Below are 15,396 nucleotides of genomic sequence, written 5' to 3' on the forward strand. Positions count from 1 at the left end.
GATTGAATGTGATAAAAAGGGACAAGGTAAATCTATAGTCATATGGATGGAAGTTGTCTAAAATAACATTCAAGCTCTCTAAGCTTAATGTGAACTTAACTAACAACAATATATAATAGAAGTAAAAAAAATTCATATAACAACAACAACAACCTAGTAGAATCCCACTAGTGGGTTTTGGGAAGGGTAGAGTGTACGTAGACTTTACCCCTACCCGGAGGAATAAAGAGGTTATTTCCGGGAGACCATCGGCTCAATAGAAGAGACAATAATATCAGAAAAGAACAAAAGAATATATCTGTAACAATACACAACATGGACGGCCTAACCCTCTCCCGAATATCTTCATTCTTAATCTTATCCAGCCTATTGCGTCCGCACATCCATTTCAACATCCTCATTTCGGCTACTTTCATCTTCTGGATATATGAATTCTTGACTGGCCAACACTCAGCTCCACACAACATGGACGGCCTAATCACCGCTCTATAGAACTTACCTTTAAGTTTCGGTAGCACATTATTATCACACATAACTCCAGACACTAACCGCCATTTCATCCACCCCACCCCAATACGGTGCGTGACATCTTCGTCGATCTCCCCATCTCCCTGGATAATCGATCCTAGGTACTTAAAACTTTCTCTCCTGGGGATGACTTGTGAGTCGAGCCTCACTTTCACGTCCTCTTCCCCCGTCACGCAGTTGAACTTACACTCCAGATATTCCGTCTTAGTCCTACTCAACTTGGAACTTTTGGACTACAAGACCTGCCTCCATACCTCCAATCTCTCGTTAAGCCGCCTCGCATCTCATTAATCAGAACTATATCATCAGCGAACAACATACACCATAGTATTTCCCCTTGAATATGGTGTGTTATGGTGTCCATCGCCAGGTCAAATAAGAATGGGTTGAGCGCAGATCCTTGGTGTAACCTTATAACCACCAAAAAAAGCTCAGAGTCACCTCCCATTGTCCTAACCCGAGTCTTAGCTCCATCATACATATCCTTTATTGCTCTAATGTAAGCTACCCGCACATCTTTCACCTCCAGGCATCTCTAAAGCACGTCCCTAGGGACCTTGTCATGCCCCTTCTTTAGGTCAATAAATACCATGTGTAAATCCCTCTTCCTATCCCTGTACGGTTCTACCAACCTCATGATAAGGTGGAGAGCTTCCTTAGTAGAACGGCACGGCATGAACTCGAACTGGTTTTCTGATATAGACACTACTCTCCTTACCCTTCCTTCCACCACCCTCTCCCAAACTTTCATGGTATGATTTAGTAACTTGATGACCCTATAGTAGTTACAATTGTGGATATCACCTTTGTTCTTGTACATCAGAATCATCGTACTCCATCTCCACTCATTTGGCATCCTCTCCGTTCTGAAAATAATATTAAACAGCCCAGTCAGCCACTCCAAGCTTGCTCTATCCACATACCTCTAAAATTCTACTGGAATATCATCTAGTCCGGTCACTTTGGCCCGACTCATGTTATGCATAGCTCCCACGACATCCTCAACCTTAATACGCCTACAGTACCTAAAGTCTCGGTAACTCTTAGAGTGCCCCAATTCCCCAAGCACGATGTTATCGTCCCCCTCTTCATTAAGAAGTTTATGAAAGTATGCGTGCCATTTTTGCTTAATCTGGGTCTCTTCAATTAATGTCACGACCCAAAATATGACTAGTCGTAATGGCACCTAACCCAATCCGCTAGGTAAGCCAATTAACCACCAACCAATTTCAATAATAATTTATAAAGCAATTAAGTAATGAAAAGTCTTAATCTTATACATTCCCCAAAAATTAGTAGTATAAATCATGAGCTTCTAAGAATAGAGTTTAAAAAGCTGATATGAAGTAAATACACCTTCTGTTTGAAAAGTACATAAACAGAGTTCTTATAAATCTAAGGCTACCATGAACAAGGGGCAACTACAATAGGAACGCAGGTACATCCTCAAATCCGGCAACCATCGAGTACAGCAACAACAACAACCAACATCTGCACACAATGTGCAGAAGTGTAGTATCAGTACAATTGTCCCCATGTACTGAGTAAGTAACAAACCTAACCTTAGGTTGAAAGCAGTGACGAGCTGGAACATAGGTCGGGTCCAATACCAATAACCAATAGCAGTTCATAACAACGTAGGGCATATAAATAAGAAAGCAATTCATAAATAAAATGCTCAGCTTTATCACAATTTCCCGAAAATAGTTTTCAAGAATAACAGTGAAAACCCAAATCCTTTACCGAAATTGTCGAAAAGTATGAGATAATTTGAAAACTGTAAATCTTTCCAAATATCTTTTCCAAAAATAAGTAAGATGTTTCATTTCCTTTCCAGATAGCAAGTGTGAAATACCTCTCTATGCTCACATATCAATGTGTGTAAAAGTCATAAATGATGTGATACCGTACATCATGAGGAAAAATGCGTCTCTATGCATGTATGTCATGTGTGCATGCTAATGCCATGTATCTCAGAGATGAATCATGTACTCACACTCTTAGAGTACTCAATCTCACTGGCTCACACTTTCCACTCATCATGCTCAACCACTCGGTACTGTATATAGCCCATACGGCCCAGGGAAGATCTATCCCAGAATATATATATCACTGACCATCAGTCACTCAGTACCGAGGAAAAAGGGCAATCTAACCTTGTGGAGAAATCCATCTCCAGGTATCAAGTACTTCGGACAAATCCATGTCCACGGAAATCCATCCCTCAATAATATCATCCGCGCTCACTGGGGGTGTGTTACAGACTTCGAAGGGGCTCCCACATCCCAAGCGCTATCATAAGCCAGATCCAGGTATAAATCAATATAGCATGTTGCGGCGTGCAGCCCGATCCCATAGCTGTTACTCATAATCAGGCTCTCGGTGTCACTCAGTTATCAATCTCTCCAGTCTCACCCAAGGGCTCACAATGTCATGAAAACTGATACAGAACAATGATATGATGTATTAATAAGTAACAACTGAGACAGATATATAATATGAATGCATGAATATGATTGAGTACGAAATATCAATGAAATCAGTGAGATGATAGTAAGAAGCGACCACTATGGGTCCTAACAATATCAGCATAAGGCCTAAACATGATAGCTAGCATGATTCACAGTTCAGTTACTTAATCACGTGGTGAAAACACAGATATCAACAAAATAGGGCCACTAAACAGTGCCATGAAAACAAAAGAGTCACAATTCACTGGGTGCACACCCACACGCCCGTCACCTAGCATGTGTGTCACCTCATCATCAATCACATAGCACGTAATGCGGGATTTCATACCCTCAATATTAAGTTTAGAAGAGTTACTTACCTCGAACAAGCCAATACCAACACCGAGCAAGCCAAGCGATGCTCCAAAATGCCATCCCGCACGTTCCGACCTCCAAACGGCTCGAAACTAACTAAAAACAACTCAAATACATCAAATAATGCTAAAGGAACCAATCCCAATCGAAAAGGTCGAATCTTTAATCAAAAGCCCAAAATCGGCCAAAAATCACACCAGGGCCCACGCCTCGAAACTGGACAAAACTCCCAAAATCCGACAACCCATTCAATTACGAGTCCAACCATACTAGTTTCACTCAAATCCGACTCCAAATCGGTGTTCAAAACTCAAAAATTCCTATTATGAAACTTTAGGCCAAAACTCCCAATTTCTCTCTAAAATTCATCAACCAATTGCCAAAAATGAAGATAGATTCATGAAATGTAATCAATACTGAGTAGAGAACACTTACCCCAATCCTTATAATAAAATTTGCTCCAAAAATCATTCCATTCCGAAGTCCATAGCTCAATATGTGATAAAAATGACCAACCCTCGAACTTATTAACATTCTGCCCAGCGAATCCGCATTTGCGGTCAAATTGTCGCATTTGCGACCACCGCTTCTGTGGATGATGCCTCGCATCTGCAAAGCCCATGGAGACTGGCCCTTCTGCACCTGCGGATAACCCCTCGCTTCTGCGCAAGCGCAGGTGCACCAACAATCTTCGCTTTTGCACCACTCGCCGCTTCTGCGGCCCCACTGTCGCTTCTGCGACCACCGCACCTGCGCAAACCAGCCGCAGGTGCGGTCACACTAGAACCAGCAGCAATGAACCTTAGCCAAAATTTCCAAAATGTTCTGAAATCAATCCAAAACACGCCCGAGCCCCTTGGGACCACGCCCGAATATACCAACAAGTCCAATAACATAACATGGACCTACTCGAGGCCTCAAATCATGCATAATAACATCGAAACGATGAATCGCACCTCAAATCGAAATCTATGAACTTTAAACTTTTAAATTCAATAACTCGTGCCGAAACATAGCAAATCAATCCCTAATGACTTCAAATTTTGTGCACAAGTCCCAAATAACATAACGAAGCTATTCCAATTCCCGGAATCACAATCTAAATCCGATATCAAAAAGTCCACTCCCGATCAAACTTTCCAAAATTTCAACTTTCACCATTTCAAGCCAAATTCAACTATGGACCTCCGAATCACAATCCGGATGTGCTCCTAAGTTCGAAATCACCCAACGGAGCTAATGGAACAATCAGAACTCCGTTCAGGGTTCAAATTCACAAAAAGTCAAACTTGGTCGACTCTATCAAATTTAAAGCTTCTAGCTGAGAATCATTCTTTCAAATCAATTCTGAATAACCTGAAAACCAAAACCGACGATTCACATAAGTCATATTACATCATACGGAGCTACTCATGCCCTCAAACAATCGAGCGAAGTGTAAATACTCAAGACGACCGGTCGGGTCGTTACATCCTCCCCCACTTAAACATACGTTCGTCCTCGAACGTGTCCAGAGTTGTTCTCAAAGTCATCAAACCGCCGTATAACCTTGCCATGCACATACCCGGGGGTGATCTCACGTCACCCTATCCCATATAGGCCCGACAACACAACATGACTGTAGTTCCTTAATTCAACCTAACCCATAAACCTTAGAATCCAATTTCCAACATCCACAATATCTATAAGATCAGAATCTCGTATCTACACACTATATAAGTCTGAACAAGTTGTACCAAGCCGCAACCATAACCCAAGATACAATCGCATGATATACCACATATCTCAAATACTCGAAGAAATGATTTCTAATCACAATAGCTGCTCAAACAACCCTATTTCGGCAATAAACCTCATGTCAAACCAAACCTCGTCCTAAAACCTTCGTACACTGCCGATGATGAAAGAAACACGCAAAAACTCATACCATTCATCAGACCAACAAGTCATGGAGCTCCCTCTCCTTCTACAAGAATTATAGCCAATTTCTAAGCTGACTTCCGATATTATCCTTCCAAATATACCACAATCAAATCCGATAGCATCCATTCTAGGTCCAGTGACCTCATCTCATCCAACACGACCACTCCAGTGACATGACGCACCCATACAATCTAAATCCACAACCCGTGCAATCCGTGCACCAATAAGCAACATTCCAAATGTACTCAATCATGGAAAAATAACTCAAACGAGAGAACCGTCCCGCAAGCTCATCAAGTACCACCACCACAAAATGCTTAAACCCATCACACACTATAGAACCATAACACACGAATCTAACACAAAGGATCATATTTCCGCATAACTCTGATGCAATGCGCGACCCTATCCCAATACTGGTCCATATGAAATACCTCAAGCCACCCTGCTAAAAATCAATAACCATGCGCAATTCAATATCAAGTACTCAAAGTGCATTACCATAACCACAGAGAAGAAAATGACACCATGCCCCACAAACCCGAAAGAACATAACCAATACGCCATCAACTAAGCAATACTCAATACTCTTCTCGCTCAAATTCTGCCATAAGACCACAATAAAACTGCACTATATGTGCATATAACCAACGAATCACAACTCCTCGTAGCATATAAGAGTAACTCACAGATCGTCTCAGAACACGAATAAGCTCAACAACAACCGAATGGCACATCCCTTAACAATAGCAGTATGGAGCCAACCAATCCGACTCGGTGCAGAACACACATCCATATTGGGCCTACCAATGAACCCCACATCAACTCTCGTCACCCACAATAGATAAATAACCCTCCGAAAGTCCACAATAACTGAATCACAACACATACTACCTTCTGACTAACCTTGGCTACGTTTTCACAGTCCACAACCACGAAACAATTTACTCATAAGGACTCCCAGTCTCCAAATCGATAGAACACACGAATCACCATATCTGATCTCAACTCCACCGCCTGAATGTCTAACTCTTTTCCAATACACGATCATCCCACGAGGAATACTTCTATAATTCTTCTGTGCCACAAAGCAAAATTTGAACATCAGCAGTCGATCAAATAAGAGAGTGCCGCAATACCAATGAGGTATCCATAAATCAAAACAAATTGTCCCTTCTGAAATGTATACCCTCATCAAGCCATACCAGATAGTAATATCATTTACCTAGTCGTCCAAAACTGTCTATGCTGCCTAAGGACTTATGACCTTCCCTTCAAAATTGAACCGTGACCTTACACATGCAATTCTCAATCCTACACAATACACCGCACATACCATGCCATCATACAAAAAATACGAGAGCTTCGTAATCCACTTCTAGTCACCACCAACTGCACACTTAATTAGCCAAGAACTTTCCATTTGATCCCATCCCGGAGAAAATCCTAATACGCAACATATTTTTCACGCCGGTAGGAAATATACTCCTCGAACCGTGGTAAAACCCAGTGGGAACTCTTTGAAACCCATTTGCACACAACCAAGCTATCAGAACTGAATCTCTCTAACTCACCCAGCCACGCAGGTCATCAAAACCCAAGAGCATTGCCATGAAACACCTGTGGAGACTAGCCACATCATAAGTACCCAAAGAACTGATTATCTCCATTACTGTGCTGATCCAACCTACTGCCACGTTGTCCTATTTCTCCAAGTCCCTTCCAAATTGCCTTCAAATTGATACTTCTCCTTGCTGGAACACCACAATCCTTAACTAAAATTCACCACACAAGAGACCCTAGTATAAAACCACAACGCCCTAAGGCCCATAAGCCGTCGACTTCCCTCTTAAGCACCCTAAAGAACCACACCCGAGATACCCACTCTAAAGAGACCTTATGTGAACCTAAGACTATTTCCTTCACCTTCTCAACGCAGAAATGCATAATCCACAATGATATAAAAATGCCACAAGTCTCGACACCATCCAATGTAACTCTCAGTTTCTAGCTATGTACCAATCTTGAAAATTCCAAATCACTACATATAATTCTTGAGTCTATTAGAACCATTTTCGAGAGTCAATATTCTGCTCAAATCTCAATTACACCACCCCAAACAGGCCAAACGACTGGTGCCCCATTGGCACGACGACACCCAAAGGAGTAACCCACTCCTAAGCAACCGAGCAAATTCCTACTCCATGTACACTACATCCTTCGCGAATAACCACTCAGTTATTTTATGATTCCCGTATACCCATAGAGTGTAATGCAACCTGTATCCAGAAATTCCTTTACCCGAGTCATCCTTGATCTCGACGCCTGCAAGTCATAACTGATTCACCATTATACCCCAAATCGAAACCAATATAACACATAACTGTGCAATCAACTCGTCGATAGCAGACTCCCCCTCTTGGCTCAAGGCCACAGAACAAAACACTCGATAACATCACGATACCCATACTCTATCACTGCCAGAATCCCGCACTGAAATTTAACTAAATCCTTCGCAAGCTCATGTAATACAAACCATATAATACTTTAAATCGTCTCCAAATCTCGCATTCACCCTTGTAATAGTCAAGCTAACTTCCACAAGAAATCCAAACTCAAATTGCAACATATATCATTCACTAGTAAAAGAGAAATCTCTACAAAATATCATAAGGACCACACAATCTCAGGACACCTCGCAGGAGATAACCCGCCTGCTCTGCCTCGAACCGACATCTCTCTATACCCTTCCATAGTCACGACCACTACACAATCACTTAATCTTCTTGATTCTGAACTCATCAACAAGACATGAGAATCTACTTCACTCCACAACTAAACAACATGAGAGATTCCTCAACACACCCATAACTCGAGACCATACGCCAAATCAAGACAGAAATCAGACACCCCATAGTCCTTGCTATATCTCAAGTAAACTTTTCTCGTCACATTCGAACAATCTGAACACATTTCGCAGTATCATCATACTCACCCCATAGTCATCCAATCATAAATTCCTCTAACAGGGATACCACCGGACATATAAGTCCCACAAACACGTTTTCACATAACCGAAGTCTCCGTGCTCAAGCCACCGTCAAAACCCAGCCTCAAGTCCCCCAGACTGGTCCATCATCAACACACAGAAATCACATCTGGCCCTCATCCAGGAAATCACCAGCTGTCCCTGCACAGCCGATACCGAGCGCTCACGTGTGCATACGAATGCGTGGAAGGAATTCGAAGGATTACACTTCAAGCTGAATCAATGCCGCACGATAATGAAAGAAAGATGGGAAGTATATCCTAAATGTCATGTAGCCTCTCGAAGATAGGTATGGACGTCATTATATTGATCCTCAAGACTCTACTAGACAGTTGCTCATGACTTGTAGAACCTATGAACCTAGAGCTATGATACCACCTTGTCATGACCTAAAATCCGACTAGTCGTGATGGCACCTAACCCAACCCGCTAGGTAAGCCAATTAACCACCAACCAATTCCAATAATATTTTATAAAGTAATTAAGTAATGAAAAGTCTTAATCTTATGCATTCCCCAAGAACTGGTAGTACAAATCATGAGCTTCTAAGAATAGAGCTTACAAAGCTGATATGAAGTAAATACACCTTCTGTTTGAAAAGTACATAAACAGAATTTTTATAAATCTAAGGCTACCATGAACAAGAGACAGCTACAATAGGAACGCATATACATCTTCAAATCCGGCAACCATCAAGCACAGCAACAACAACAACCAACATCTGCACGCAATGTGCAGAAGTGTAGTATCAGTATAACCAACCCCATGTACTGAGTAAGTAATAAACCTAACCTTAGGTTGAAAGTAGTGACGAGCTGGAACATAGGTCGGGTCCAACACCAATAACCAATAGCAGTTTATAACAACGTAGGGCATATAAATAAGAAAGCAATTCAGAAATAAAATGCTCAGCTTTATCACAATTTTCCGAAAATAGTTTTCAAGAATAACAGTGAAAACCCAAATCCTTTACCGAAATCGTCGAAAAGTATGAGATAATTTGAAAACTGTAAATCTTTCCAAAATTCCTTTCCAAAAATAAGTAAGATGTTTCATTTCCTTTCCAGATAGCAAGTGTGAAATACCTCTCTATGCTCACATATCAATGTGTGTAAAAGTCATAAATGACGTGATACCGTACAACACGAGGAAAGATGCGTCTCTATGCATGTATGTCATGTGTGCATGCTAATTCCATGTATCTCAGAGATGAATCATGTACTCACACTCTTAGAGTACTCAATCTCACTGGCTCACACTTTCCACTCATCATGCTCAACCACTCGGTACTGTATATAGCCCATACGGCCCAGGGAAGATCTATCCCAGAATATATACATCACTGACCATCAGTCACTCAGTACCGAGGAAAAAGGGCAATCTAACCCTGTGGAGAAATCCATCTCCAGGTATCAAGTACTTCGGACAAATCCATATCCAGGGAAATCCATCCCTCAATAATATCATTCGCGCTCACTGGGGGTGTGTTACAGACTCCGGAGGGGCTCCCACAGCTCAAGCACTATTATAAGCCAGATCCATGTATAAATCAATATAGCATGCTGCGGCGTGCAGCCCGATCCCATAGCTGTCACTCATAATCAGGCTCTCGGCCTTATTTAGTCATCAATCTCTCCAGTCTCACCCAAGGACTCACAATGTCTTGTAAACTGACCCGGAACAATGATATGATGTATCAATAAGTAACAACTGAGACTGAGATATGATATGAATGCATGAATATGACTGAGTACGAAATATCAATGAAATTAGTGAGATGATAGTAAGAAGTGACCACTATGGGTCCTAACAATATCAGCATAAGGCCCAAACAGGATAGCTAGCATGATTCACAGTTCAGTTACTTAATCACGTGGTGAAAACACAGATATCAACAAAATAGGGCCACTAAACAGTGCCATGAAAACAAAGGAGTCACAATTCACCGGGTGCACGCCCACACGCCTGCCACTTAGTATGCGCGTCACCTCATCATCAATCACATAGCACGTAACCCGGGGTTTCATCACCTTTGCTTTTGTGCCACTTCTGCGGCCCCACTTTCGCTTTTGCGACCACCGCACCTGCGCAAACCAGCCGCAGGTGCGGTCACACCAGAACCAACAGCAATGAACCTAGCCAAAATTTCCAAAAAGCTCTGAAATCAATCCGAAACACGCCCGAGCCACTCGGGACCACGCCCGAATATACCAACAAGTCCAATAACATAATACGGACCAACTCGAGGCCTCAAATCAAGCATAACAATATCAAAACGATGAATCGCACCTCAAATCGACATCTATAAACTTCGAACTTTCAAATTCAATAACTCGTGCCGAAACATAGCAAATCAATCCGAAATGACTTCAAATTTTGCGCACAAGTCCCAAATAACATAACGAAGCTATTCCAATTCCCGGAATCATAATCCGAATCCGATATCAAAAAGTTCACTCCCGGTCAAACTTTCTAAAATTTCAATTTTCGCCATTTCGTACCAAATTCAACTACGGACCTCCGAATCACAATCCGGACGCACTCCTAAGTCCGAAATTACCCAACGGAGCTAATGGAACAATCAGAACTCCGTTCCGGGTTCAAATTCATAAAAAGTCATACTTGATCGACTCTATCAAATTTAAAGCTTCTAGCTGAGAATCATTCTTTCAAATCAATTCTGAATAACTTGAAAACCAAAACCGACGATTCACATAAGTCATATTACATTATATGAAGCTACTCATGCCCTCAAACAACCGAGCGAAGTGTAAATGTTTAAAACGACCGATCGGGTCGTTACAATCAATACTCTACCTTTCTCGTCTTTAATGCACCTCACTCGATGCAGGTCACGAGCCTTCCTCTCTCTCGCTTTGGCCAGCCAAAATAACTTCTTATCCCCACCTTTGCCCCTCAGTTCCTCATTCAACCAACCAAACGCAATAGTCTTAGCCTCCGTGACCGCTAATTTTGCCTCCTTCCTAGCTTCCTTATATCTTACTCGGTTCGCTCTCCTTGGCTCCTCGTCGGTGTTCTTCACTAAAAATCGATGCAGGTCGCTTTCTTTGCTTTCACTTTACCTTGGACCGTGTCATTCCATCACCAGTCGCCTCGGTGCCTGCCAGAGTAACCCTTCGATACCCCTAACACCTCTCTCGCCGCCTCTCTTATACAATCCGATGTCGCCGTCCACATAGTGATACCAATTATTTGTGATTCTGATGTAGTTGTTGTATTTACACTAAAAACTTGGTCTGATGTTCGCTAGAAACATATATTCCGTGCATGCGTGATATTTAGGCAACACTGAAATGACCTTTAATGTGTCTTGATAAACAAATTATTCATTATTTAAACAAAATGAATATCAATAGAGCAAAAATGAATATAGATGATTTACATAGCCGATTTTAATTAGTTTAATTTGAGATTAAGACACAGTCGATTGATGGATTATTCGTCTGTCATTTTCAAAGAAAGAAGTGATACTGTAAAGATCTTAAGGATACAAATCAGCAAGAAAATGGAACTGCTAGTCAGTAATCTAAATAAAATGTCTTCCATTAGGCAGTGGGTCAAGAAGATATCAGTAAAAGATGGAGAGAACGTTATTTTCCGCAGTACTAATTATTTCTCAACTTCTTCCAATTCTCAAAGAAGGGTCAACTCCTTTAGTAATACTTGCAAAGAGCTTAGCAATCTCAAGTTGGGTATTGGCAATTATTTCTGTTCGCTTGAGGTCCATTTCACCTCTTTTGGCCTCAGCTTCTGCTCTCATTCTCTCAATCTCTCTCATTGTCTCCATTCTTGCTTGCTCTGACCTTACTACTACTTCTGCTAGTAACCTTATACTCTCCCCAATTTCCCACCCTTCTGCCCTCTTTCGCTTGTTCTTTGATTTTTTCTCCATTGATCTCAGTTTCACATTCTTCGACTTGCTCTTGTCGTCGCTGTAGAGGGCCGGCGTGCTGCTGTTTGTATCCATTGCATGTTTGTCTGATGCTGCATTGTCCGACAATTTGGCATCCATTATGTCTTCCTGAAAAAACAACTTAGGGAACTTTAATTTCATGCTCCTTAAAAAAGATGTATAGTACTATACAAATTAATTGTTAAGATGCGCAGTTTTTGAAGTATGGTTTTATGAGTAACTCCTACTATCGTGCAAGTTAATTTCATAATTGCTACTTTTTTCACAAATAAATTTGATACTTGAGTAAAAGAGGACAGAAAAAAAAAGAAGATATTTGAGCTGAGCTAAGTTGGTTTTGATGATTGACAAACCAAGTTGGGATGATTGTAAAAGAACCAAGTTGCTTGAAGCCTACTGATCTGAAGTAGAAGGACGTCTCCTAGTGCAATCATGATTGGAAAATCAATTTCGGCTAAAGTTGAAAAAATCGTGATAGTAATCTAAAAGGAAAATATTAACAGGAGGAACTTGTGTCCAACATGGGAAGATTAATTACGGGAAGACTTGCATGGAAAGGAAGAGGCGTGAAGGAGTCTGGTTAAGGAAAATCCAAATAGAATCCTTTTAAGATATATGTTTCTTAAGGAGGTGACCGAAGTACTTTAGGTTTTGGAGCCTTAACTTGGAAAAGATTTTTTGCTCAACCTCATTCCTATATAAAGCACCGCATTATTGTTGTTACAAGGCTACCATTATTTTGCACTAGCATAGAATTTATTCAAGGCAAATAATAACTCTTGGCAAGAAAGTGCTTTCAAGGATTTACGCAGCTCAACTGAAGAACCAGGTCCAGGAGACGAAGCTGCTTAAGTTCTTTAGTTGTTTTGGATTTGAGTCAATTGCTCTTAATTGTAACCTAATTATTTTTGAGAAGTGTAATAATATGTTAGCACGCAAACTTTGAGTTTTTGTATTAGCTTCCTAGACTAGAATTAGTTTGGGAAGGGGTAGCTACAATAAAGTTGATTGTAGGGGAAGGGCATTATTGTTAGTTTTCTTGATTATAAAGTTGTAACCTAAAATCCCTCTTTGAAATTAGAAAAGTTTGGAGTCAAATTTTACTGGGGTAAGTCGTGATTTTTACTCTTTAAACATGGAGGTTTTCCACGTAAAAGTTATTGTGCAGTTTGAATTTCACACTTTACTTTTGTTTGTGTATTTTGTTACATTCAAAAACCCAGATTCTATGAAATTGCAAAATCGGTCAAGACACAAGTCAAGTAGTCAACCCCTTCTTGTGTCTGAGTGTACTTTAAAATATTGTCGCATGCATACGTTGTGAACTTGAGACATATCGTTATTGGAAGCTAGATCGATGTGATGGATTTCGTTCTAGCTAGTGCTTGAAAATAACATTTCAAAGTTTGTATGTTCTTGTTACTTAAGTGGATAAGTTTTATATTATAGAGTATATAACTTTAATCCTACAGATCGATTTCGTATATATAGCTCAAAATTAAACCATGTTTTCTATATAGCTCAAAATTAAACCATGTTTTCTATATAGCTCAAAATTAAACCATGTTTTCCGAAGTAATCCTTTTTCACATATTTAAAATTAAGAAAACTAGACTTTAATATCTTTTTATCCAAATATAATCTTCAAATGATCATTTACTTAATCATAAACACACCAAATACATGGAAAGGTGTGCTATTTTAAATATCTCCTTCAGGAAGTATTTGTTAGTGAAATCGCAAATGAGGAGCTCTCTGAGTTAAAAGGTGGTTCATTGTTCATTAATTAAATGCATTACTTGATTATTATTATTATTATTATTATTATTATTATTATTATTATTATTATTATTATTATTATTATTATTATTATTATTATCATAATTTGTTGCTTCTATTTTGTATAAGCTAAGACTAAATTAAACATTCAGAACGACTCTGACCAGAAAACAAAAGTGCATGATGAGGGAGCAGAAAAACACTTTTTCCAAAAGGTGGGGTTCAAATTTCTCTTCGTCGTTAATTCATAACATTAATAATGCAAAACTATCATTTTAAGCACCAACGCTATATCTCTTTTCTTATACAATTATTTCAACTACTAACCATTTAGAATTGAAGCATATTCTCGAAACCTGGTGGCGATGAGTGCGTTAAAAAATCATACAAACATACATAGGGATTTATGTCTCCCTCTATCAAGATCATAATTATTTCAAATTAAGATATATTATGATTCTTTTTTTTTTTGAATTGAAAATAGTGAATAATCGTAGTTAAAATTGTAAAACAAATAATTTGAGAAAATGGATGCATATAGAGTACGCTTGACTAACCTTTGCAGCTCTATCAACACCATTAGACCCATTCGAATTCTGACCACCATTCCCAATTGGCACAGCCGTCGGCAGCGGCGGTGGAGGAGGCGGAGGAACCGGAATAGGAGGTGGCGGTAGTACAGCTGCCGGCTGCGGTGGTTCCACCACAGCCGGCGGTGGAGGAGGAATAACAGAAGTGGAAGCTGCGGAAGCATTATTTCCACGTAACAAAAGGTCAAGGCGAGGATAGAGCGGCCACGAAGAAGCATCAGCGGCGGTGGCGGATTCCGATCGGTACCGTTTCTTCATCGACTCAATTTTGTTCTTACACTGCGTCTGTGTCTTAGGAGATCGCGTGGAATTGCCACGCGCCGACACATGTTTCGCTACGTCTTCCCAATCTTGTCCCTTGAGCTTAGCTCTGTTACGGAGTATCCATTTAGCTTCATAAGCTTCGAGAAGGCATGAAACTGCTCCTTCACTCCATTCATCTCTCTTCAGTCTATCACTCGTATTATTGCCAGTGGCAGCATGGTAATTTTGCTGCTTATTTCTTGGAAAGAAATCATCTTTACTAGAGATTTCTTGATCCATATGTATCTAATCCTCTTTCATTTCCTATCACTAATTTCTTCTAGCTGTTATACCTAACCGCTAGCAATATATGTGGGAGAGGAATTGAGAGGTAGAAAGAAAGAGGAAATTAAAAGGAGGGAAAGCCACTAGAATTAATTAAAGGGGGGAATAAAAGGGAAAGAGTAGTATAGTAGCTAAGTAATTGGAAGTCTTAGCTAGGCTCTTGTAGTTTCAAAAGGTTGT

General features: G+C 40.3%; 1 protein-coding gene across 1 annotated transcript; it reads right to left on the reverse strand.

Moving 5' to 3' along the window:
• Positions 1-11,773: 11,773 nt before the first annotated feature.
• LOC107806161 (uncharacterized) lies at positions 11,774-15,396 on the reverse strand. Its single transcript, XM_016630270.2, has 2 exons — positions 14,596-15,396; positions 11,774-12,367 (listed from the first exon to the last, which is right to left on the reverse strand). The coding sequence occupies exons 1-2, from the start codon at positions 15,169-15,171 to the stop codon at positions 11,963-11,965; spliced, it is 981 nt and encodes a 326-aa protein (XP_016485756.1). The 5' UTR covers positions 15,172-15,396; the 3' UTR covers positions 11,774-11,962.

This window comes from Nicotiana tabacum, chromosome 19 (assembly GCF_000715075.1).
Source record: "Nicotiana tabacum cultivar K326 chromosome 19, ASM71507v2, whole genome shotgun sequence".
Taxonomy (NCBI): domain Eukaryota; kingdom Viridiplantae; phylum Streptophyta; class Magnoliopsida; order Solanales; family Solanaceae; genus Nicotiana; species Nicotiana tabacum.

What these genes read in the sequence shown, in the direction of transcription:
- LOC107806161 (XM_016630270.2), bottom strand. Translation starts at nt 15,171, where the DNA reads ATGGATCAAGAAATCTCTAGTAAAGATGATTTCTTTCCAAGAAATAAG. An exon ending in GTGTTGATAGAGCTGCAAAG is followed by an intron (nt 12,368 to 14,595) that starts GTTAGTCAAGCG and finishes TTGTTTTTTCAG; the next exon opens with GAAGACATAATGGATGCCAA.